This window comes from Saimiri boliviensis, chromosome 5 (assembly GCF_048565385.1).
Source record: "Saimiri boliviensis isolate mSaiBol1 chromosome 5, mSaiBol1.pri, whole genome shotgun sequence".
NCBI lineage: Eukaryota > Metazoa > Chordata > Mammalia > Primates > Cebidae > Saimiri > Saimiri boliviensis.
In genome coordinates this window covers 129,285,444-129,310,816 of record NC_133453.1, presented here as the reverse complement: position 1 = coordinate 129,310,816, position 25,373 = coordinate 129,285,444, and the positions used below count along the sequence as shown (strand labels likewise).

General features: G+C 45.5%; 1 protein-coding gene across 1 annotated transcript in view; it reads left to right on the top strand.

Annotated features, from left to right (window-relative positions):
• The window catches only part of PDE8A (phosphodiesterase 8A), a 153,755-nt gene that overhangs the window by 109,884 nt on the left and 18,498 nt on the right, over positions 1 to 25,373 (top strand). The window contains exons 9-17 of the mRNA XM_010350074.3: positions 3,083 to 3,171; positions 5,119 to 5,170; positions 5,259 to 5,301; positions 14,491 to 14,568; positions 17,302 to 17,372; positions 17,793 to 17,957; positions 19,500 to 19,548; positions 20,101 to 20,236; positions 21,746 to 21,944. Of these exons, the coding sequence (XP_010348376.3) occupies positions 3,083 to 3,171; positions 5,119 to 5,170; positions 5,259 to 5,301; positions 14,491 to 14,568; positions 17,302 to 17,372; positions 17,793 to 17,957; positions 19,500 to 19,548; positions 20,101 to 20,236; positions 21,746 to 21,944 (882 nt within the window). The remainder of the gene's footprint in view (positions 1 to 3,082; positions 3,172 to 5,118; positions 5,171 to 5,258; positions 5,302 to 14,490; positions 14,569 to 17,301; positions 17,373 to 17,792; positions 17,958 to 19,499; positions 19,549 to 20,100; positions 20,237 to 21,745; positions 21,945 to 25,373) is intronic.

The following is a 25,373-nucleotide window of genomic DNA, read 5'->3' as shown; positions in this document are numbered from 1 at the left end:
AGTCATTAAGAACTTGCCTTATGTATCTGGGTGCTCCTGTATTGGGTGCGTATGTATTTAGGATCGTTAGCTCTTCTTGTTGCAGTGATCCTTTTACCATTATGTAATGTCCTTCTTTGTCTCTTTTGATCTTTGTTGCTTTAAAGTCTATTTTATCAGAGATGAGAATTGCAACTCCTGCCTTTTTTTGCTCTCCATTTGCTTGGTAGATCTTCCTCCATCCCTTTATTTTGAGCCTTTGTGTATCCTTGCATGTAAGATGGGTTTCCTGGATACAGCACACTGATGGGTTTTGGCTTGTTATCCAATTTGCCAGTCTGTGTCTTTTGATTGGGGCATTTAGTCCGTTGACATTTAGGGATAGTATTGTTATGTGTGAATTTGATACTGTCATTTTGATGCTACCTGGCTGTTTTGTTGGTTAGTTGATGCAGATTCTTGATTGTGTTGATGCTGTTTTACCATTTGGTGTGTTTTTGGAGTGGTTGGTACTGGTTGTTCCTTTATATGTGTAGAGCCTCTTTCAGGAATTCTTGTAGAGCAGGTTTGGTGGTGATGAAATCTCTGAGTGCTTGCTTGTTCACAAAGGATTTTATTTTTCCTTCACTTATGAAGCTGAGTTTGGCTGGATAGGAGATTCTGGGTTGAAAGTTCTTTTCTTTGAGGATGTTGAATATTGGCCCCCAATCTCTTCTGGCTTGTAGGGTTTCTGCTGAGAGATCTGCTGTGAGTCTAATGGGCTTCCCTTTGTGGGTAACCCGACCTTTCTCTCTGGCTGCCCTTAGCATTTTCTCTTTCATTTCAACCCTGGTGAATCTGACGATTATGTACCTTGGGGTTGCTCTTCTTGAGGAATATCTTATTGGTGTTCTCTGTATTTCCTGGATTTGAATATTGGTCTGCCTTGCTAGGTTGGGGAAGTTTTCCTGAATAATATCCTGAAGAGTATTTTCCAGCTTGGATTCATTCTCTTCATCACTTTCAGGTACACCTCTCAGACGTAGATTAGGTCTTTTCACATAGTCCCACATTTCTTGAAGGTTTTGTTCATTCCTTTTTGCGCTTTTTTCTCTGTTCTTGCCTTCTCTTTTTATTTCATTGAGTTGGTCTTCGACCTCTGATATCCTTTCTTCTGCTTGGTCAATTCGGCTGTTGAAGCTTGTGCATGCTTCACGAAGTTCTCGTGTTGCGTTTTTCAGCTCCATCAATTCACTTATACTCCTCTCTATGCTGTCCATTCTCGTCAGCAGTTCGTCCAATCTTTTTTCAAGGTTCCTCTTTTCTTTGCGTTCGGTTAGAACATGTTCTTTTAGCTCACTGTAGTTTCTTACTACCCACCTTCTGAAGTCTGATTCTGTCATTTCATCACCCTCCTTCTCCATCCAGTCTGGTTCCCTTGCTGGTGAGGAGTTGTGATCCCTTTTAGGAGGAGAGGTGTTCTGGTTTCGGGAGTTTTCATCCTTTTTGCGCTGGTTTCTTCCCATTTTTGTGGGTTTATCCACCTGTTGTCTGTCTCTGTCCCAGGGAGTTGGAGCTTTATGAGTTTCCGTTGCACTACTGCCTTTTTTGATTTTTCTTTCAGGTCTGACCCGCCCAGCTAGCAGCACGCCTAGCCACTGCCTGCCCGCAGGGGCTTTGCTGAGCTGCTGTGGGCTCCGCCCAGCTGCCCTGAGCTCTTCCCCGCCTCTGTTATGGCGGACTCTCTCTGTTGTGGCAGGTTGCCTCGGCAACGGCAGCCTGCCTCCGTAGCGGTGGAGAGTCTTAGTAATGGTGGAAGCCCCTCCCCCACCGAGCCGGACCCTCACGGTTCAGCTGAGCTTGGTTTGAAGGGCTCAACCCAGAGGTTTTCCAATTACTGTTTTTGTTTTCGTTGTTGTTGGGGGTGGAGGGGTGGGACCAACTGAGCCTGATCACCTGGCTCCCTGACTCTGAGTCTTTTCTTTTAAGTTGAACGACCCCGCGTTCCGGTCGCTTGTTGAAAAGGCGCCGGGATCTCCCGTGCTGCGACTCACGGAGTCGGCTCGAACTGCGGTGCCGGCTCCCGGCGGATTTTTTGCCTAGGAATCTCCTGGCCTGACTCGCTATTTCAGATGAGTGGGCAACTCTGCCGTTTCAGGGCTCTGCTCAGCAGCTAAGAGGGCTCCCAGACCAGTGGCTTTTGTACGGAGAACCGCAGCAACAGGGAGTGGTCACAGCAGCTGCGCGGGCGGAATCAGCCCAGCTGGCGGTCAGCCCCGCGGGGGCCAAAACAGCCGCAGCGGCTGGGACTGCGTTGCTGGCGACCCCTCTGCCTGGGTATCTCCTGGTCTGTGGGCAATAAGAGTTCGTCTGGAAATGTGGCGTCCACTCACCCTCTGCACTTTCACTGGGAGCTGAAGTCCTGCGCTGTTCTTAGGCGGCCATCTTCCCAGCATCTAAACATACCGTTTTAAAACCTCAGGACCAAATCTTGGTCATTTCTTACTCCCAGGGAGGACAGGTTCCTGGAAGGGCAGCTCCCACGTGGAACCCCACACCGCCAAGGGCCAGATTCCGGATCTCATCGTTTGTTTTACTTGAGCTTGGTCCTGGCTGTTACCTCATCTTCCATACCCCATATGCAAGGCTTCACACATCCCAGAAGGGCCTCAAGCCATTTCGTTCACCTCAGAAGCTGGTAGCAGCCCACCATGGTAGTGGCCACAGAATGGTCCCTTCCGGCCCAGTCTGGATATTCTTGCCTTCCCAAACACAGGGGCAGAGGCTAAGCTCCCTCTTCTACTTCAGCAGGTGGGAGTTATGAGAGGAGGAAGTGAGGGGGAGTGCCCTTTATTTATAGGCCCAGGATCCCTCTTGTCTGCAGGTGGCCACTGAAAATATACCACCATTTAGACTATGGTGACCTACTTTTGTCAGCAGCTCAGAAGGAGGTGGACTTCGGAAGCTAAGAAAGAATTGACCCGTTACCTGAAATCGGTTTGAGGTTGGGATCATTTTTTATCCTAATTGCTTTAGCAATGTGGGTGCATCAGAACTGAAGTAGAAAATGTTTTTGGGTTTATGTCTTCAACACAGTATGATTATGCTTACATTCCATTTATAGGAGTGGCAAGGAATTTACTATGCCAAAAAGAAAAATGGAGATAATATACAGCAAAATGTGAAGATAATACCTGTCATTGGACAGGGAGGGTAAGTGGAAAAATCAAAAACATCAGTCAACATACAGTGTTGGGGGTTATTGCAGAATTTGCTCTGAATATTTAGCAAGTTAACGACTGCTAACAGAAGTGTCAAGGTCAGGTGTCATCACAGAATGGCCTTCCAGAGTCGTGTTTCCTTGGGGACTTCCTCATGTCTACATCTGACCCTCCACTTGCAGCCCAGAGCCACCATACTCGCATTAGTCTTGTTGAAGCTGCCTGGATACACAAGAAACTGAAGTGTTTGTTTAAGTCTGAATGTCACTTTATTAAGTTGTATGATAATACTGACTGGTAGAGTCCCTATATTGAAAAGATTGTTTATCTAATTTGATAGCCTATGTATTATTTTTGTAAAGACCTATCAAATTAGATAAAAAATATTTTAAATACTAACAGTTATGGACATTCTTACATAAAACAGATGTGACTGTAGATTGGAAACCAATCTAAAAATTTCAGATGGTTTGTCTTAGAAACCTATCTTAAAGAAATAATATGGTAAGATGAAAATTATGAATGTGAGTTATAGAACATCTAAAATATGCAGCTTTGAGAAATAATCATATTCACAGGTTCTAAGATTAGGGCCAAAAAGAGTAGAAATGATGACCATAGAAAATTAAATTACCTCATGCCTTTAATCTAGCACTTGGGGAGGACAAGGTGGGAAGATCCCTTGAGCCCAGGAGTTTTGAGATCAGCCTGGGCAATATAGTGAGACCACCCCCATCCCTACAAAAAATTTAAAAGTGAGCCAGATGTGGTGGCACACCGCTATCAGTTACTTTAGGGGGCTGACGTGAGAGAATCGCTTGGTCTTGGGAGGTCAAGGCGGCAGTGAGCTGTGATCATGTCACCGCACTCCAGCCTGGGCGACAGTGAGACATTGTCTCAAAAGGAAAAAAAAAAAAAGTCAAAAAATATGGTAAAGGTTATGATATACTGTTAAATGTAAAATGATACCTAGTGTATAGTCTCAATCATGCAAAGGAAAAAAGAACAGGAGAAAGTATGGCAGTGGCCGTTGTTGCAACTGCTGTTGTTTTATTGAGCCCCTCCCTTCCTGGCCAGCTCTCAGTGTCTGGTAGATGCCACTTCATTCCTTCCTAACTGCAGCCCTGTGAGGTTGGCACTGTGATCATCTCCACTTTACAGATGAGGAAACTGAGGCTTAGAGAGGTCAGGTTTCTAGCTCGGGGTCCAGCTGCCGGCATCAGGCACAGCCAGGCTGCAGACCTCAGCGCTGACCACATGGCTCACGTGCTTTGTCACCAGGCTTTGCTGCCAGTTGGTGATCGCCTCAGGGAAATGGATCTGTGTGGGTTCTCTGTTCTGATTCTTTGCCCTTTTATGTCCTTTCCAGATTTTTTGTGATAAGTATATAGGGATTTGATTATCAAGGGGAAAAAGTGAAAAAACTGAAGGAACAATAAATAAATGAGAAGAGTCAGCAGCCTCTGAGCTAAGCCCTCGTTGCTTTGTTTTAGATGTCTAGCTAACCACGTTCAGTGTGAACCTCAGCTTCCAGTGTGGCCTGGGGCTATGGCCAGCAGTGACTATGAGCAGATTGTTTGTTGGAACTTGAAGAAAAGCATCGATGTAAAGGGTTGCGAAAATAAAAAAACATGTTAAAGAACTAAAGGCTCTTGGCTGGTTAACATGCAGTTCACTTTTTAAAACATGTATATTGTATTGTCTCTTGTGACTAATTGGGAAGAATTTTGTCATTTTTATTGAAGTTACTTCTACAGAGACACCAAAAGATGTTTGTGGTCTCTTGTTTATTTATTGGTGGCCTTGGTCACAAGAAGAAATGTTCTCAAAGCATTTTGTGTATTGTGAAAGGGATGTGCCATTTTCATAATGGAAAATTAATGACATATCCATCAAATTAGAGTCAGAAGAGAAATAATGCATTGTTTTTCACTTGCAGAAAAATTAGACACTATGTGTCCATTATAAGAGTGTGCAATGGCAACAATAAGGTACGTAAGGAGAGCCCCCAGGACCCCAGGAACACCCCAGCAAGATTTGCAGCAGTCAGAACTAATGGCTTTTAAAATTCACTTTTAGGCTGAGAAAATATCCGAAAGTGTTCAGTCTGACACTCATACAGGTATGGTGCGCCGTATTTATTCTTAGAGTTCATTGAGTTTTTGGAGAAAAAATAAAAACAGATCTTTAACTAGCTGGCCTGGTGCAATGGTGGGATTGTGTTTTCCTCACACCGTGGCAGCATTTCTCTACCGACTCCACAGGCTAGCTTAGGAGTCAAAGGACTGGAGCACTTGTGAGCGTTCTGACAGGTGCCCTGGGGCGGGTCTCAGCCTTCAGGGGAAAGAACTGGTCAGCTGAAATGCATGAATTCATGAAGTGTGGCTTTATAACCTGATTTGTGCTTTAAGGGGCAGACAGGGTTGGGTGTTTATCCCATAGTCCTTTACCATGAACATCTTTGTCTGTCCTGACACCCATTACTGCCAGCCTACAGGGAGGTAGCTGGGCCCCTCGCACTTGCCACACCTCTGTGTCTCTTATCCACACCTTGGACAGCATCTGCTCATCTCCATAGCTTTGTTACTGCAAATGCATTTCCCTGGCTTAGAGTCCCCTGTTTCCTTCAAATGTGTCGTGACTTTAGCAAGCCACTTCCTGCTCTGGCCCTCACAGATGAAGGGGCTGGGCTGGGATGGTGAAGCTTCAGGCAGGAGGGGCTCCGTCAAGTGTCTATGCAGACACTTGGTGTGCCACCCTGCTTTCCCTGAGCAGTGTGCTCTGCTTGACCAGCTGGTCTGTAAAAGCCTCTACGAAGACTTCCCTTCATGCTGTTGATATGCTTTCTGCCTTACCAGAACAGTTCATTCATTCATTCTAGGAACATTTACTATATTTTTTTGTGAGCACTTGCTGTGTACAAGATACCGGTACTAAGTGCTTTATGTACAGCTTATTTTAATGAAGCCTTGGACTAACTCAAGGAGGTAAGCATTTTATAGGCGAAATTCCCTTTTTACAGGTAAGGAAATTGAAAGTTTAAATAATCTGCCCAAGGATCTCCAAGGAAGTGGCAAAACTAGCACCTAAATCCAGGAGGGCTGACACCAGTGCTCTGAAGCAGTTTTTGGTTTTTACCAGCGCCTCAGGAGCAATCAGAGATTTAATCTGAAAGGAAAAGAGACACATTGACACAAAGGAACAGAGCAAGTGATAAGAAATGATCCACAGGAATGAGAGCGGGCCAGTGGGGGGTGTTCTAGACAGGGAGAGGTGGATTTGAATAAGAGGTGTGAGTGGAAAAGCACTGTGACAATAAAAACAGGCATAGAAGAGGGAGAGTACAGGGCATGTTCCAGAAAAAGCAAGTATTCAATTTTGACTGGTATAAAAGGTCAGTGGGGAAAGAAGTGTTTGGGTCAATAAGGATCCAGCTGGGCGTGGTGGCTCACACCTGTAGTCCCAGCACTTAGAGATGCTGAGGCAGCTGATCACCCGAGGTCAGGAGTTTGAGATCAGCCTGGCCAACATGTGGAAACTCTGTCCCTACTAAAAATAGAAATACTAGCCAGGCATGGTGGTGGGAGCCTATAATCACAGCTACTGGAGAGGCTGAAGCAGGAGAATCACTTGAACCTGGGAGGCGGAGGTTGCAGTGAGCTGAGATTGTACCATTGCACTCCAGCCTGGGCAACAAGAGTGAAACTTTATCTAAAAAAAAAAAAAAAAAAAAAAAAAAAAAAGAATACTTCAATGCTAATTGGGAAGTTTGCATTTTCATCTGTATAATGGGAGTCTGAGGATTTGTGAGTCGGGGAGCAGCGTGATGACACCTGAGCTGTGAGAAGCTTGCAGAGCATGTATGTAAGATTACAAGGGAGGAGACAAAAAGAATACCAGCATTGCCATGGTCGAAAGGAGAGAAAACAATGGCCGGGAATAATACGGTGATGACAAGAGGAGGAGAGAAGAGAGGCCAGATGTGATGATGGTGTGGTACTGGAGAGAGAGAAGCAAGAAAGAGCCCTTGAAAAGGTAGTTTCTGAGCCTGGATATTCAGGAAGTAGCAGCAGGACTGGGGAGGATGAATGTGGAGAGCTCTACCTGTGAGGTGCTGGTGGGCAGCCAGGTGGGTTTGTTTATTCACCCCTCTGCCCATTCATTCTACAGATTTCTGCTGAGTACCTACTGATGGCTGGCTCCTGTGTTCTGCAAAGAGGTTAGCACTAGAGATGAAAATGTTTCTGGCCAGCCAAGCATTAGCAGGTAGCACAGATACGGACATGATGGAAACCAGCGTTGGTAAAGGGGAATGGAAACTGAGGTTACAGTGGAAATGAGCAGCAAGAACAGGAGAGGAGGGGTGAGGCGGATTCCTAGAGACCACCTACCTTCAGAGAAGGAGGAAACAAGCAGGAAAGGGGTTAGATGGAGCAGGGAGTCTGGAGGGTGTCGCTGAAGCCAAAGGCTGGGAGAATGGGAAGCATCAAGACTGGTGAGGGCTGAAGCGCACAGAGGGAGGGAGGGGGGATATGGAGCCAGAGATGGATAAGAACTTTTGCTTTGCATCCAAGAGCTCTTCTGTAACCTGTAGATGTGCAGTTTCAGGAGAATGGAGAGGGCAGAAGCCAGATTGCAGGGGGTAGAGGAGTCAGAGTAGAAGCAGCATGTGTGGGCCTGTTACGGAGCGTCCTACACTGCAGATTCACGGGGGGCTTTTACTTGGTTTTAGAATTTTTTTAAGCTCTTAAGAATGGCACTGTAAAGTAGGTATGACTATTATTTGTATTCATTTATCACAGAGGAAGAAACTGAGGGAGCCAGGTGCCGTGGCTCACACCTGTAATCCCAGCACCTTGGGAGGCCAAGGTGGACAGATTGCTTGAGCCCCAGAGTTTGAGACCAGCCTGGGCAACATGGTGAAACCCTGTCTCTACCAAACATACAAAAAATTAGCTTGGTGTGGTGACATGCACCAGTAGTCTCAGCTACATGGGAGGCTGAGGCATGAGAATCACTTGAACCTAGGAGGCGGAGGCTGCAGCGAGCTGAGATCGTGCCATTGCACTCCAGCTTGGGCGACAGAGCGAGGCTCCATCTCAGAAAAGAAAAGAAAAAACAAAAGTTCAGTGACAGCCTAGAGTTGGGTAGCCAGGATATGGCAGAGCTGGGACTGAGAGGCAGAGTCAGTGATGTAGTCAGAGGAAATGTTAGGCAGGGCTTATCTCCCAGCCTGCATTCGTACCAGGCCATTTGGTCGTTTCACTTGATCAGCGCTGACTTAGGAGTTTTACCCATCCCACCCAGATGAGCCACCTGCCCATCTCACCTCCCCGCTTAGCAGCATAACCAGCTTTATGTCCAAAGGTCTCAACTGGCTATCTTCGCTTGAGAAGGCAGGGTGGAGGTACTATAGGCCAGGGGCCAGCCAAAGTCCTTGGTTACACACAACAGAAATCAATTCTTAAGCAGAAAAGGAGGTTTTTTTTTTTTTTTTTGCAGGAAATAGGATTGCTTACAGATTTGAAAAGAAAGCTCTAGTACTGGTTTTGGAAAAGGGGGCAGGAAGCTGGGCAACTGTCCCCACTACTCTTGGCATGTCATAGGAGCACTGTGGTTAGGGGGCTGCTGCTGTCACTACTGAGCTTTGGGCAGCACTGGCCCTGTCGAGGTCTGGGCATAGGGTGTTGCTGTTCTCACTATGGATAGCGTAGCTTCTTCATACCTTGCTTCCTTGCCTCACTCACTTGAAAGCAGACTCTTCGAAGGAAGCACTCATTTGACTATTCCTGTGTCACCTGCTCTGCCACTAACTGGGTATGGAGCAGCGGAGTCTCTGGCCTTCTCCCTTCCATAGTGAGAGGACTTAGAACTCCCCAGACGTAGGAAGGAAGGTTCAGGGTCTAGGCATCCAAAGAGTAATAAAATCCCAATACAGGCTCCCTTTTCCCTGGCCCATGTGTTGTTTTCACATGACACTGTCTCACTGAGGACACCAAATTGTCATAGTGACAACTGTCCAGTCTGTAAACTGACTTATTCTGGGCCCGGCCCTGAGTCTGGCTGTAGGTACACAGAAAATGAACATGAGGTTCACTGTCTGGTAGCAGGGGGAAATAATTTCAGTATCCTGTGGTTTGTAGTATCACACTGGGGAAAAGCTGGGAGATGCTTCCCAACAATGATGATGCTTAAGCCGGTGTCTGGAAGAGAAGGAGGGGTCATGTGAGGACAAGGTGGGAGGAGCAGCACACATAAAGGCACCGAGAGGTGAGGCTGGGACAGGATAGTTTGGATTCATCTTGCAAGCAGAGGAAGGCCAAGGGAATCTTTATAAATTGGTAAATGGGAGCCAGGCACTGTGGCTCACACCTGTAATCCCAGCACTTCGGGAGGCCGAGGTGGGTGGATCATGAGGTCAGGAGTTCAAGACCAGCCTGGTCAACATAGTGAAACCCCGTCTTTACTAAAAATACAAAAATTAGTCGGGCATAGTGGCACGTGCCTATAGCCCCAGCTACTCAGGAGGCTGAGGCAGGAGAATCACTTGAACCCAGGAGGCGGAGGTTGCAGTGAGCCAAGATCATGCTACTGCACTCCAGCCTGGGCAACAGAACAAGACTCCATTTAAAAAAAAAAAAAAAAAAAAAAAAAGGTAAATGGGAAAGGGTCAGGTCTTAGAAAGGTAGTCATGGAGAAAAGAAATTGAAGACAAAGTAACTCGTGAATCCAGCCTGAGGAGCCCAATCAGAGACTGGATTCAGGAGTTACTTAAGTATAATCAGGATTTGGGAACCAGCTTACTGACTGGGATAAAGAGAAGACTTGAGAATGACACCAAGATATCTAGCTTGGTCTCTGGATAACGTTAATTAAAATAAGTGCAAATAAGATAATAAGAAAGAGCAGGTTTGAACAAGGAGTAGATAGTAAGTTTAGATTTGAACTTACCACATCTGAAGAGAGAAACCAAAACTTTTGGCCCTGGGCCAACTCTCCTGAAGAGAGCAGGTGAGGCAGGAAGATAGACTACCAAGAAAGGAGTCCAGTAATAATGGACATTTGAAGAATGGCCAGGGGAGCATGGAGGAGCAGGATGAATTCATTCAGTCAGCCAAAACTTAGTACACAGCTGTTGTGCACCAGGCAGCATCTGTGTCTGCTTGTGAGATGTGTTTCTAGCTGGGGGTTGAGGTAGACAGTAAGCAAATATACATACAGTGTATCAGATGGTGCTAAGTTCTATGGAGAAGAATAAAGCCAGGGGATTGGGCATGTAGGAGATGAAGAGGTGGTCAGGACAGACCTTGCCAGTAATGTGACAGGCTTGGTTCTTGGTCAAGTGGTATGAATGGGGCCCAGGCCTCAGTATACTTTGCAGGTGTTCTCATGGGCTACCAGGGTTGGGCCATTGTTAGAGGCCTCATAGATCATTGAAAAGACTTGGGAGATTTGATCTGCACCTGGAGAAAGTGAACTTTTTGGGGAGGAAAAGGTAGTTGCCAGAGGCCCATGTGCAGAGTCTCCTGGGAACATGAGGGCCAACAGGAGGCTGTGGGCGTGGCAGTTTGGAGGTGGCCCCGGTGGAGAGCAAGTGCTCTGCAAATGCTTGTGCTGTTGTGAGTGTCTGAGGAAGTGCTTTGACAGTCTGCTGTGGTCCTGGCAGAATGACTTTTGGGCAAGTCACATAAGATACTTGGGCCTGGACTTCCTCATACCCAAACTGGAGCTCCTACTTCCAGGCCACAGGGCTAATGTGACTTGGAGGAAGCTGCTGTTTGTGAGGGTTCTTGATTAGTTACCCCCTGTCATCACCTCCACTGTTATTTCTAAGTTCCCTGGATTTACCCAGCAGGTCAAGGAAATGCTATTAATTATTTCTGTACTGAAAGGATAGGCAGAGTTTATGGGTCCCATTTTACAGAACAGGAAGCCAAGAACAGAGACATGAAGTTGCAGGGGATCCTGAGCCCATGCCCTGGTTGTGGGGGCCTATTTAGTGTTCTCTCCACTGGCAGGCCTGATACTTCAGGACGAGTGTGTGTTTTCTGAGTGCTCAGTAAGCATGAGGCCCTGGACACACAGGAGCTGGTAGTCTTGTTGGGATGTAAGCCTCACACTTTGTCTTCAACCTCTTGGTGTTTGCTGAGGACAGCTTCTGAGAGCTGGGCGCTGGGGTGAGACGGAGGAGACATGGTCCATCTCTACCCACTGGGCAAAAATTAACAGAATCATCTATAACTTGCTGCAGGCACTAGGGGAGCAGCAAGCTTAGCAGGGCTTTTGGGAACAAGAGGATCTTGTATTTTAATATAGTAACTTTGAAATGGTCAAGTAGAAATTAAAGCCTCCTTAGTCTCCCTCCACTCCTCACAGCACATCCTTCATACATAATGCTACCTGCCCTTCTGCAGCCTCACTGCTCCATCTGCACAAGCAGTTTCCCCCCTCCTGGAAATGCTGTCCTCCTCCTCCTCATCTTGGCTGCAGCTACAAGACTCCATCCATCTCTTTTCTGCTCCCACTCCCAGAGGAGAATCTGCCACTCCACTCTCCCTCCCACCCCTCGCCTTCACCGCCGCCACCCAGGCTCCTCCTGAACTTCAAAATTATTGCTGCAACTCTTAGTTCTTTTCCCCATTGACCATCTTTTGAGGACATCGGCCATACCTTATCATTTTCACCTCCCTAATGCCTAGCTTAGGGCATCACACATGGTGGGTGCCCAGTAAAGGTTTGTTGAATGGAATAAAAGCGAAGAATGAAGGAACAAATAACGCTAAGTTCCCAGCCCAGGCTCATCATTTGGCCATGTGGACATTACTCATCATGCAGCTCAGAGGAAGGAGACACACTTCCGGCTCCTTGTGGTCGAGGAGAGGGGAAATGTGAAGGTGTGAACACTTGAAGAGGATGCAGTGTCATGTCTCAGATGAAAAGGAGCAGGTGTCAAGGCTGTTCCAGAGATGGAAGGCAGACCAGTTGTGCTGACACAGCACATTCATGGGAAATGGCGAGAGATGAAAGGCTGGCTGCTGAAGGCTGACTGTACCTATCCTTGAATGCCAGGAAGTTTTTTATCTCCGAGACGCTGAAGGACTTTGAGCAGGGGAGCCACAGAATCAAAGCGGCTGATGTAACAGAACTTTGGTTTGTGCACAGGAAGGTGCAGGTTTTGGTGAAGCAGATGTGTATTTATTGAGCTTTTATACACATGCTGCTTCTAACACATGCTAGGCACAATACCGATCACCTAGGAAAGACAGGAAGAACTGTCCCTGCCCTCAAGTCATTCACATTAACAAGGAAGGCAAGACAATAAAGCACTGCTGGGGTGGTGTGGAGAGGCTATTTAAGGGAAGGTTTCCCAAAAGTTACGACACCCGAGCTGCATCTTCAAAGAAGATCTGGGGTAATCAGATGGGGAAGGTGGCATGGGAGAGGCACATTCCCAAGTAAGTGGTGTGTACCAAGTCAGAGAAGTTTGGGAGGCAAGCTAACAAATCATCAATAGTTCAAGGTGGCTGGAGAGGGGGACAGACCTCAGAAGACTCTGGGTGCCACACTGAGGAGTTTGAATCTTACCCTAAAAACAAGGATGAGCTGTTAAAGTGTTTTGATTGAGAGAGATCTGGTTGGATTTTTGTTTTAGAATGATTGCTTGGCTGTCTGCAGAGAATAAGTTGAAGGGGGTAAGGTTGGTGTTTCGGAACCAATCTGGGAGGCTATCGTTATAATCCAGAGAGGATGGCAAGTGTCTGAGCTCAGACAGGGATAGAGCAAGGGGTAGACTCGAGGTGTTTAGGAGGTAGAATCCTTAGATTTGGCTGACCCAGTGGAAGGAGGAGCAGGGAGGGGAAGAAGTGATAGATGACTTCTGTCTACCTTATAGTAGATGCTGTTCAGTGACCTGGGTTAAAGAACAGATTAGGAAAAAGAAAAAGAGTTAATGGTGGATAATCAATTCATTTGCAGTTCCTGAGGAGTATCCAGATGAGGTGGTAAGTGGTTAGTTAAGTTTGGAGCTCAGGGGAGAGGCCTGGGGTAAGATGGCAACAGAGGAATTAATTAGAACTGTAGGAAGGAATGAGATCCCCCCAGGAGGTTTTGTTGACTAAGAAGGGCTAAGGATAGAACCTTTGGAAAACTACCTTTGGTGCTAAGAAAGAGGAAATCATGGAAGAAACTAGAAAGGAATAGTAAGAGATGGAAGGAAAACCATGAGAGTGTGGACTCTGCAAATCGGAGTGTCCAGAAAGGGATCAGTTGTGTCTAGTACCACAATCAAATCAGGGCAGGCAAGGATTGAGTTGTAGCCTTCAGACTTAGCAAAAAGGAGGTCAGTTGGTGACCCTGACACTCTCAGTACCCATTGGGAAGAGGATGTAGTTTAATTGGACAAAGAAGCAAACAGCAGGTGAAGAGGCTTCTTGACAGTGCAGAGGAAGTGCTGAGGGCCTGCATTCGGTTCCTGTCCATGAGCGGAGAGAGGTTTTGGGTGAGGAAGCCAAGAGAAGATAGAGAAGCTACTCCATGGCTGTGGGAAGAGCCGAGTTCAGCACCCACCCTGCTGTGCCCTCATCTGCAAAGCAGCTCCTGTTTCCTCGTCTATGAAATGGGGATGCATGACACAGTCTGAGAGGCCACGGCACCATGCGTGGTACCTAGCAGGTGCACAGAGGAGTCAGGAAGAAAAGTTAAAGCTGCCTTGTCAGTGATTGGTGTGGGGGTCAGGATTAGAGAAGAGTCAGAGACAGCCCCCGTCTGAAGCCTAGGAGAGTAGTGTGTCCTTCAGAGAAGAGGGGGTGAAAGGGAGGAGGATGAACTATCATGTGAAATATACCTCAAATAGTGTTCACCAAACTACCCTAGGAAAGAGAAGAATGTTTTCCCTGGGATATTGTAGACCTTATTTTGTAGAGAAAATAAAAGATTTTTATTTGGGGCACAGTTGGGTGGGGATCAAAATTTTCCCACCATTTTACTCAGTTACATAGAAACATCATAGGAGAGATTCTCCTGAGGTTATTCCTGTCAGTTGTCACTTTATGTCTTGGGACTCTGTAGCTACCTATTCTGAAACTGTAAAGCCCTTGTTTATCTGTGCACCTGGTGGGACATTTTGAGAAACTCTAACCCCTTAAAACTGGCCATTCATAGTCTTCCTCTCTGTCTTACATTTACTTTTGTGGCATTTAAATCATGTTCAATTCTTAAAGTTGAGAGTTTTAAAAAATTTTTAGATTGGTACCCTTCCTTAATATGTTGCTTAAATGTCTTTGAAGAAGTGATTTATTATTTGTTTCTATAGATAATCAGACAGGCAAACATAAAGACAGGAGAAAAGGCTCACTAGACGTCAAAGCTGTTGCGTCCCGTGCGACTGAAGGTGAGTGCAAAGACATGAAAATGTGATCAGATCACTGTTGAACACATAGAGGCCTGCCCTGCCCTGCCCCACCCTGCCCAGGCTCATCCTGTCTACCTCCAGTTCTTGGGAGAGGAGGAAACCTTCTGGAAACTAGTGTTTTGTTTCTTCCTCTCTGTGGACTCCTGCCAGTGGGCTCCATTCTGAGCCTTTTTAATGGAATCAGAAAATAAAAGGAAAAGATACATTTCCCATATAGTCTGTAGTTGCTTTTCTAAACTAACAGCAGGTGTCAGTTCATCTGCCAAAATTGTATGCATTTGGTAATTCTTAAAAGATCTATCCCATGCAGGTTGCAGTTTGCCATGGAAACTGTTAGAGAGGGGTGAGCTTGATTTTGGAATATTGAAAAACCCTTATTCAGCAAATTGAAATATACTTTGAGTTCTAATTGAAACATACTTTTTAAAAAGAATATGTAGATGCATGGCCTGAATGACCTAGTTTTTAAAATGTAATCAACATTGCTTATAGAGAGTATGGAGGCAGATATTACTGCTATCTGTATACCTTCTTTGGCTCAGAAATGAGTAAGGAAGGTACAGAGCTGGTTGTACTGGTTCAAAATGCAAATTTTCCAAGGTGGTATCAGCTACCATTGTGCGGTGGGGATCAAATGCCACGTCTCATCCCTCACAGATTTGTTGTGTGGCCCAGATGACATGCTGTGTACTCCTTGCACTGGAAAGACCATACAGATTACACCCCTGCTTTGAGGGCAGGGTTGGGGTGGTGTCAGTGAGGAAGTGGTATGGGATTGTAGGAAGGACTGTAGGTTTTGGTGTCAGAATGACTTCAGTTCACATTCCAACGTCATCTACTCTCTGTGTAGCTTGAAGGGTGGACTTCTGTGCTTCCATGCCTGAAATGTAAAGTGGGGATAATTTGCTGTCTACAGAGGATTGTGTGAGGATTAAATGAGTATGTGTGGTACCTAGTAAGTAAGGGTAGGGACTCAGTGTTAGCTGCCATCGTCATCTTCACTGTAGTTGTTGTGATTACAATCCCAGACCCTCTGCAGTCCTGGAGCAGCACAGAGCAGAGCCGAGGTCACTGCCCATGACAGTCTTTATACTTTTTTTCTTACCTTATTGCATTTATACTTTGGTTTTTTCTGATTCCTTCCTTTATTTATTTATTTAGAGACGGAGATTTGCTTTCTTGCCAGGCTGGAGTGCAAAGGCGGGATCTTGGTTCACTGCAACCGCCGCTTCCCAGGTTCAAGCAATTCTCCTGCCTCAGCCTCCCTAGTAGCTGGGACTACAGGCGCACACCACCATGCCCAGCAATTTTGTGGGGTCTTTTTGTATTTTTAGTAGAGATGGGGTTTTACCATGTTGGCCAGGATGGTCTCAATCTCTTGACCTCATGATCTGCCTGCCTCGGCCTCCCAAAGTGCTGGGATTACAGGTGTGAGCCACCATGCCCGGCCAATTCCTTTATTTTTTAATTGACAAGTAAGAATGATGTATATTTATAACGTACATGATGACGGTTTGACCTATCTGTACATTGTGGAATGGCTAAATCAGGCTAATGATGTATATTTATAATGTACATGATGTTTTGACCTATCTGTACATTGTGGAATGGCTAAATCAGGCTAATTAACGTATGTATTACCTTATACATTTTCATTTTTTTGTGTGAGAACACTTAAAATCTACTCTTAGCAATTTTTCAAAAGTATGTTGTTATTAACTGTAGTCACCATGTGGTAAAATAGATCTCTGTTGTTTGTTACAAGCATATGTCAATTATTTTTAAATGAAAACAAGTCCTTTTATGACAGTGATAAATAGCAGTTTTTATTTTTGGTCTAATGACTTCGTTGGGTAAAATGGAAAGTTGGCAGTCCTATGATCACCAGAATTATAAGTTTAGTTGGGCCCCCAAATTTAAAACATTTGAAACTCCCTGGATTGGTTAACCTTGGACAGTGTCTCTCCTTGGTTGACACATCAGTCTCTGGGACAGTTCCTGGTCTTGTAATGTCTTTGGGAAGCAGCATTTAGCCTGATGTGATTGTTCATGGAGATACCCAGGACTGGATGTTAATGTTTTTTCTGCCTCGACATTGCCCAGGCTTCTCCTCACCCCAAAGGAACCATATCTTGACAAAAACAACAAAAATTAACAAACTTTAGAACCTAAGAGTTGCTGCCTGCCTCATTTAAAATATTTACCTAATCATTCTAGATTAAACATAGCAGTGCAAAGCCCCAGAGGGTACCTTGAAAAATTTAACCAGAAATTTGTGGATTTCAGTTATTGGTGAGTTGAATGTTTTATTCCTGCCATATATGAAACAAAGAGCATTCTGTGGCATTGTCTTCCAGAACGTTTTTACTCCTAGAGAATGGCAAGCTGAATAATTATAAAGGCTTATTGTCATAGACACAGAAAGAGGCTGTTTGGCTTTGGCTTGCTAGATTGTTTCCTCTGTTTTCTCTCTGGCCTGTGACATCAGAAGTTCAGCCCATGGGGGCATATGTGCATCCTAGTGCCTAGAACTGAAGGAGACAGAATTGGTTATGCCAGAACCCCAGGCTTATTAGCATAGGAAGGAAGCTCAGCAAACCCATAGTTCTATCCCGCCCCTTCATCATGCATCTGAGCACAATGAGCCTTCTGCTGTCAAGACAGGTGCCCAGGGCTGTGCACATCCTGATTTGTGCATCCCTTTCTCCACAGCTTCCAACCAGAGACGACACTCTTCCATGGCCCGGATACATTCCATGACAATTGAGGCACCCATCACCAAGGTGAAGCAGTTTGTGGTCTGTCTCCAGTGAGCACACATGCTCCTGTTCTCCCCAAGGATTGTTTCCAATGAGAAGAAACAGGGACCTGCAGTAATGAGAATGCTCTCTTAGTTGTGTGGTGCTGCCTCCTCTGAAGAGAGAGGATGTGAGACATGGACATTTTAACTAAGCTTACATTAGTATTAAGTACTATGGCCAGACTGAGTCCTGTTGGGTTTTATTTCCTTTTGTTTTGTTTTTGCCATTGTTTATTTTAGAGATGGGCTTTACTTCTGTTGCCCAGGGAACTCCTGGGCTCAAGTAATTCTCCCTCCTCAGCCTCCTGAGGAGTAGCTGGGATTATAGGCATGTACCATCATCCCTGGCTCTCCCATTGTTTTTAAGGTTATGAAATTCAAGTATTTTCTTTTCATAATGTAGGTAATCAATATTATCAACGCTGCCCAGGAAAGCAGTCCCATGCCTGTGACAGAAGCCCTAGACCGTGTGCTGGAAATTCTAAGAACCACTGAACTATATTCACCACAGTTTGGTGTTAAGGATGATGATCCTCATGCCAGTGACCTTGTTGGAGGCTTAATGTCTGTAAGTATATTTGACTAGGCTCCTGGCGAGAGCCTGTCTGTTCTTGGCTGTTTTCTCAGAGGTTATTGATTTAAACAGATCTCTCTGAAGAGGCAGGCAGGGCACTATAGGGTTTAGTCAAGGCCTAAACTCTCCTTCACTGCCTGGGTTCTGTACTCTCTGGCCAAATACCCACCTGCTGCCTGCCTCCTAGGGAGAGCTTAGCTTGGAGCAGAGCCCGGAAGAATGTAATCCTGACAGTCTGCTGAGCTAGTTCTCCAGTGTTGCTTAGGGCTGCTATAGTAGTTTATGTAAATAAAGGTTTCCGAGTTGTATTAAAGATCTTGAAAACTGGCTCAGTGCAGAACAGAAAGAATGTCTTTCTTCCACCATATGTATTTAAAATGATGCCAGGGTGTCCAACAGTTTGGACTTTAAAGCATCCCACACACATGTGGATGACTGTAGGAAAGAGGGGTTTGGGTATCTTTCACTAGAAAGGGGCTTTGTGCCATAGACTCTTGAGGGGCCCTGATGCCTCCTTCAATGTGTCTGGTGTAGATCTCTGACTAGAGAACGACAGCTTCGTGCAGCATACATTATTCCATTGCTCTGTTAGCTTTTGTCTTGGTCAGAAGCAAATTCTCCCTCCCAATTCCTGCTTTCTGAAGTCACTGGATTTTATAAAAATAAGGTTCCAGGCAGAATCTAGAAGGTATAGTGGTTTCCAATGTTGATAACTGTGGCCTTGCCTGTTTGAGACAGAGTCTTCTTCAGACTGTAGGTGAGAGGTGAAAATGATGAGGGATGGGATGGGATAGTGTCCTGGAGGTGAGCAGATGAGAATAGCCATGGGACTGGAGAAGAGGGGGCTGCTGAGAGTCCGGGGTTGGGCAAGGTCGTCTGGGAGCAGTGGTGAGGAGCCCAGGAGTGTCAACTGGGGGAAATGAGGTCACTTAGAAGGTGAGAGAGGATCTAATGTTCCCAGGAAAGCCTCGTGTCCTCAGAGTGAGGAGGGTGGCAAGAAAATGGAGAACAGAAGGCAGAGCGGAGTTGTCCTACGAAACCAAATGGTCCTGGAGCGCAGGCGAGAATGCTGGGCTTGAGGACCACCTGCCCTGCAAAAGATGCAAGCTCAAGCCCGGCGCAGTGGCTCACGCCTGTAATCCCAGCACTTTGGGAGGCTGAGGCGGGTGGATCACCTGAGGTCAGGGGTTCAAGACCAGCCTGACCAATATGGTAAAACCTTATCTTTTTAAAAAAAAAAATAAAAAGTATGCAAGCTCACCTCTCGGGTATTGAACCTGCTTCTGAATTTAGCTTCCAGCAGAGCAGGGCCGGGCCTGTCCTTCCCAGCAGTAGCCTATTGTGCTCTCCAGTAAGTGACTGAGGTCAGTGGTTGACCACAGTGATGATCACAGGGGTAGATCTGCTGGGCCCAGGGCAACCTTGAGTGGATTGATGGAGAGGGCTGCCCTGAGCTGTCCTCTGGGAAGACCACCTGGAGTTTCCAGGAAGGAAAGAATACTTCTGACTTTTTCTTGTTTCCTTGATTTTTATCAGGATGGTTTACGAAGACTATCAGGGAATGAATATGTTCTTTCAACAAAAAGTAAGTTTTTCCTTTTTAATTTTTTAGATCACTGTGTATAATATTGCAGTCTAGCTTAAGTGATGAAAATAATTTTTCAGATAAAAGTTTTTAAGGAATTTTTCACCTCATTAAGAAGTGTCTTGGTATGTCATAAAGCCTCAGAAACAAAGCAACTGTCTCTGAGGCAGTACTGTCTTCCCTAAGAAATAGTTAATCCTGGCTGGGCGCGGTGGCTCACGCCTGTAATCCCAGCACTTTGGGAGGCCAAGGCAGGTGGATCACCAGGTCAGGAATTCAAGATCAACCTGGCCAACATGGTGAATCCCCGTCTCTACTAAAAATACGAAAATTAGCTGGGCATGGTGGCACGCGCCTGTAGTCCCAGCTACTTGAGAGGCTGAGGCAGGAGAATGACTTGAACCTGGGAGGTGGAGGTTGCAATGAACCGAGATCACACCACTGCACTCCAGCCTAGGCAACAGAATGAGACACCGTCTCCAAAAAAAAAAAAAAAAAAGTTAATCCTCTAAAGCCTATTAATTTTGTTCTCCAAATTACATCACCTTACAGACATTCAAATGGTTTCAAGCAGTATAATCACTCCCATCTCCCTTGATGATGTCCCACCACGGATAGCTCGGGCAATGGAAAATGAAGAATACTGGGACTTTGATATTTTTGAACTGGAGGCTGCCACCTACAATAGGTGAGTTCATGCAGAGCTCAGCAGGGTGAAAACGGGATTTCCAGGGCCTGTGTGAGGAGGCTACCTAAGGAGTGTGGATTGTGCACAGAGCTGGTACCTGGGCAGGGAGGGGCTCTCAGGAAGGAGTGGCCAGGCAGCAGGTGGCTCTGAGTCACCAGGGCCTGGGGGAGTCTGCTGGCCATAGTAATGGCACATTCATGGAAAGCATGCAACTATGCCAGTGACTTCTCCAAGTAGCACAGGACTTTTTTCTGTGAAATAAAAGTATTTCTCCTGTAGGTGGTAATACATAAGAGATCTGCTCAGAGCCTAGAACCAAAATTTATTAGAAACACACATACACATGTGATAAGAGCTGCCCCCAGATCTTGATTGCTGTGTTGCGGATAGGCATAGGGACACCCAAAGCCCCAGTCATCCTCATCTGGGTTTGATCACAGTGAGTGGGAGCAGGAATGGGGTTTTGTCTTGAGTTTTGTCCCTTGCCAGAGAAGAGCTGTTAACCAAAGGTTGGCAGTTGGCTGGGCGCATAAGAAAGGGAGGTACACAGAGCTGATTTCCAGCCAACACTGCCCCCCAAGGGTGTCTTGGGGGAGGTGTGCTCGGTTGGGCCATGGGATGGCTCCTCACGTCTCTTCTCAGCCTGGATGACCTGTCCACAAGATAGCCCCCCCGACTTCTTCAGGCTCACCTTGAGTTAACTTTCTGATACATTCTATTTCCCCATCTCCCAGCACAGCCAAGGAGAGTGGAAAAGAATACTCCCTTGGCATATGAATCTTTGACCACCTGGTTTATATCCTAATGACGTTACATCCATGTGAATCAGGCTAAGGCAGGTCAGTTTAAGTTCTGTGATCACCTCTGGATACTGCCTCAAAACAGCCAGTTTCTTGGCCTTCAAAGGCAAGGGCCAGATGCTGGGTCAAGTTGATTTCTCAAATAAGAACCTAACTTGGTGACCAGCTGGTCACCTTTGGGAAAATCCCCTCTTAATTTAATTCCCACCTCCAGATTATTGAGAAAATTCCATGGCATACGGAAGTGACTGGATCATATGACGTTTTCAGGAAATGTTTTCTTATAGGCAGTATGTCTGGCCAATGACATCGGTCCAGCAAGTCCAAAGGAGAGGACAGTGTTCAAGGTGGCACAAGCTTAGCCTTGGAAAGGGATTATTTGGAGGCATCCAGTAGTGCAAGTAGGAAGCCGAACCTGGAAGGACAAAACGAGCAAACTCCCCCAGGCAAATCAGGAATCCCAAGGAGGCTGAGGCCAGCGCTGCTGCTGCGGGGGACAGCCCGCTCTCACCTGTGCATCTCAGTCCCCTGAGGGCAAGAAGTGGAACCAGAGTTGGTTGGCCCCTACAGAAAGAGGCCAGCGCAGCCCAAGCAGTCACCACTTTGCTGCCCTGCACTCTGAAATTTGGCTTGGAGCTTATTCAGGCCTCAAAAACTTGGCCTGTTTGTTTGCTTTGTTCTAACATTGTGGGTGTTTTTCTCTCTATAGGCCTTTGATTTATCTTGGTCTCAAAATGTTTGCTCGCTTTGGAATCTGTGAGTTCTTAAACTGCTCCGAATCAACGCTAAGATCGTGGTTACAAATTATTGAAGCCAATTATCATTCTTCCAATCCCTACCACAATTCTACACATTCTGCTGATGTGCTTCATGCCACTGCCTATTTTCTCTCCAAGGAGAGGATAAAGGTGAGCTGTGTTTACACACTATGTTTAATGGGCAGGCGCAGTGGGGAGAGTCTAATGCTCCTGCCTCTATCGAGATACACAGCATGACTGCTCATGTGTGCAGCCTGGCAGAGGAAGGGTGAGGCCACACTGTAGCTTTGGGAAATTGATGTGTTAATTCGTGACAAAATCCTTGCCATTCCATGAGGGTACAAGAAGCAGGATTTGGTTCTGGAGGAGAAACCCAACAAGAAAAGGATTAGGGCTATGCTTTTGGGAGTTTCACTCCAAGCCTGGGCACTAGTAGAGCCAAGTAACGGTTAGATATCCCCACTTTAGGGCCGCCATCTGAACATCAAAGTCTACAGGGGTCTAAGGCCAAGTTGATCATCTCTGTTCCTAGCACTGCTCCCACCCAGGGTTATCAGTCTAATCCAGGGTTCCGTCATCCAACCAGATACCCAGGCTAGAAACTGAGAGTCATCCTTGGTTCTTTCCGCTCCTCAGCCCCCGACATCTGGTTTATCATCTGACCTTGCCTCCTGTCACACCTAAATGATCTCAGATTTGTCTCCTCCTCATAATGCCTGTCCCAGTGAGGCCCCCCGCAATCCTCTCCTATCTGGGCAGCTCCCAACTAGAACTCCTACCTGTCCTGCCTCCTGTGGAATGCCCTCACACTACTGCCATTGCGAACTCTCTGAAACAGCACATCCGATCCTGTCATTCCCAGGAGCAGCTTCCCACCTCCCTCAGGATTTAAACTTTATAACTCTACAGCTCTCCATGCTCACCTCAACAATGAGCTCCTCTCATCATTTCATCTCCTGTGCCCCAGGAACTGGTCACTTTTGGACCATGCCAAACCACTTTAGTTTCTGAAACTTCTGCCCTTGACCTGCTGCTCCCTGTGGCTCCTGGTCGCATTTCTTCCTCTGTATCGCGGGACTAGCATTTGGCAGAGAGCAAAGTGGAAGATGACATCTGGCACACAGAGGGAGTGAACAAGTGTTCCTCACCTTGAAGGGTAGTCCTTCTCAGAGCTTTCTCTGTTCCCTTTTTTTTTTGAGACGGAGTTTCACTCTTGTTATCTTGTTACCCAGGCTAGAGTGCAATGGCGCGATCTCGGCTCACCGCAACCTCCGCCTCCTGGGTTCAAGTGATTCTCCTGCCTCAGCCTCCTGAGTAGCTGGGATTACAGGCACGTGCCACCATGCCCAGCTAATTTTTTGTATTTTTAGTAGAGACGGGGTTTCACTATGTTGACCAGGATGGTCTCGATCTCTTGACCTTGTGATCCACCCACCTCGGCCTCCCAAAGTGCTAGGATTACAGGCTTGAGCCACCGCACCCGGCTTGCTGTTGTTTTTTTAAGAAAAAAAAAAAAATCAAATCAGACTATAGGTAAAATACATGTGCAGAGAAGGGACTGTTTTCTAAATTATGAAAACGGATAACAGAGGGACGTCTGTGTCAATACGGCTCAGCATATAAATAACCGAATTTTGCTAAATTGCTTTTGAACTACTCTATAGACAACATACAAACATATTTAGAGAGCTAACCGAACACAATCTTTAAGAGCATTTGTTGAAATGTCACAGTGGCTCACACCTGTAATCCCAGCACTTTGGAAGACCAAGGCAAATGGATCAGGAGTTCGAGACTAGCCTGGCCAACATGGTGAAACACTGTCTCTTCTAAAAATAGTAAAGGTAGCCGGGCTTGGTAGCACATGCCTGTAATCCCAGCTACTTGGGCAGCCGAGGCAGGAGAATCACTTGAACCCAGGAGGTGGAGGTTGCAGTGAGCCAAGATGACACCACTGCATTCCAGCTTGGGTGACAGAGCAAGACTCCCATCTCAAAAAAAAAAAAAAAAAGCATTTATTGAAATGTAATTCAGTAATTTAAATTATTGAATTTTAATTTAAATCAATTTAAATAAATTGGAAAGGCTGATTTATTAGCTATACATCTTCTTTTCAAGTGTCTGCAGGGTATTTACAAAAATGATCTTATACTGGGACATAATGTGTTGAACTTCTGAACTTCATAGGCTTTATTTTCTAGCCACAACACAACAAAATAGAATTTAATAACTAATGGTTGCCGGGCGCGGTGGCTCAAGCCTGCAATCCCAGCACTTTGGGAGGCCGAGGCGGGTGGATCACGAGGTCAAGAGATCGAGACCATCCTGGTCAACATGGTGAAACCCCGTCTCTACTAAAAATACAAAAATTAGCTGGGCGTGGTGGCGCGTGCCTGTAATCCCAGCTACTCAGGAGGCTGAGGCAGGAGAATTGCCTGAACCCAGGAGGCGGAGGTTGCGGTGAGCCGAGATCGTGCCATTGTACTCCAGCCTGGGTAACAAGAGCGAAACTCCGTCTCAAAAAAAAAAATAATAATAACTAATGGTTAACTTAAAATGTCAGCTACAACAAATGAGAAAATTTTCTGAATAATTTGGGGATCAACAAAGAAATAAAACTAAAAATGGAATTAGTTAGCAAAATGAGAAATTTATCTATCAAAACTTACAAAATGAAGCCAATTATATATTTAAAGATTTATGTTTTAAAATGCCTTAATCACTTAGGAAAAGAACATGAGAAGAGCAAAATGATAATCCAAAGTGGCTCCTGGAAGAAAAATAAAGTCCAAGAAAATAGATAAAGTTCTAGCCAAACTAGTTAAGATATATAAAGACACAAAAATGTACACATTTAAAGTAGAAAATAGTAGAAGGAAGTACCGCACACATATGTACTAAATCAAAAGCTTTAAAATAGGTTTTTAATGGAATGTTTAAACTTAAATTGATCTAAGGGGGAAAAAAACAGGACAATAATATGGAAGTAATTTTAGTAATTTTTAAATTATTGAATTTCTTCAAAAGTTGGCTCCTGACCCAGATAGACAGGCGAATTCTTTAGCCCTTTAAGGAATTTTTCCATGTTACATAAACCTTTCCAAAGCCTTGAAAAATATGGAAAACTTCCAGATCCTTTTGTCAAACCCACAAAACTCTGACATCAACCTGACAAAGGTAGCACTAGAGGAGGGAAGAAAACTAGACCAATTCCCAGTTAATGTTAAGTGGTGCCTATTTTAAATTTTATTTAAAATTATTTCTTTCCTCTATTAATATTAGTTTATGTTGGTCTAAGTCAATATCTCAGACTAAGGACTTTTTTTGTGATGGGTCTAGAGAAAGACTGGCTGAGGAGGTGACTCCTATCTGTTGAAAACACCTGTATTTTGGTAAGTCCTTAACTTGTGTGAGACTAACAAACATTTGCAGAAATGTAACTGTTTTAGGGTGGAGAAAGGAAAACTAGATTTGCTCACGTAGTATGCTTTTCTTAGAAATCTGAAATACTGTTACCTTAAAGTAATAGGGGAGAAAGAAAACTATACAGAAGGCTTCCTTGCCTTCAGTGTCATAACC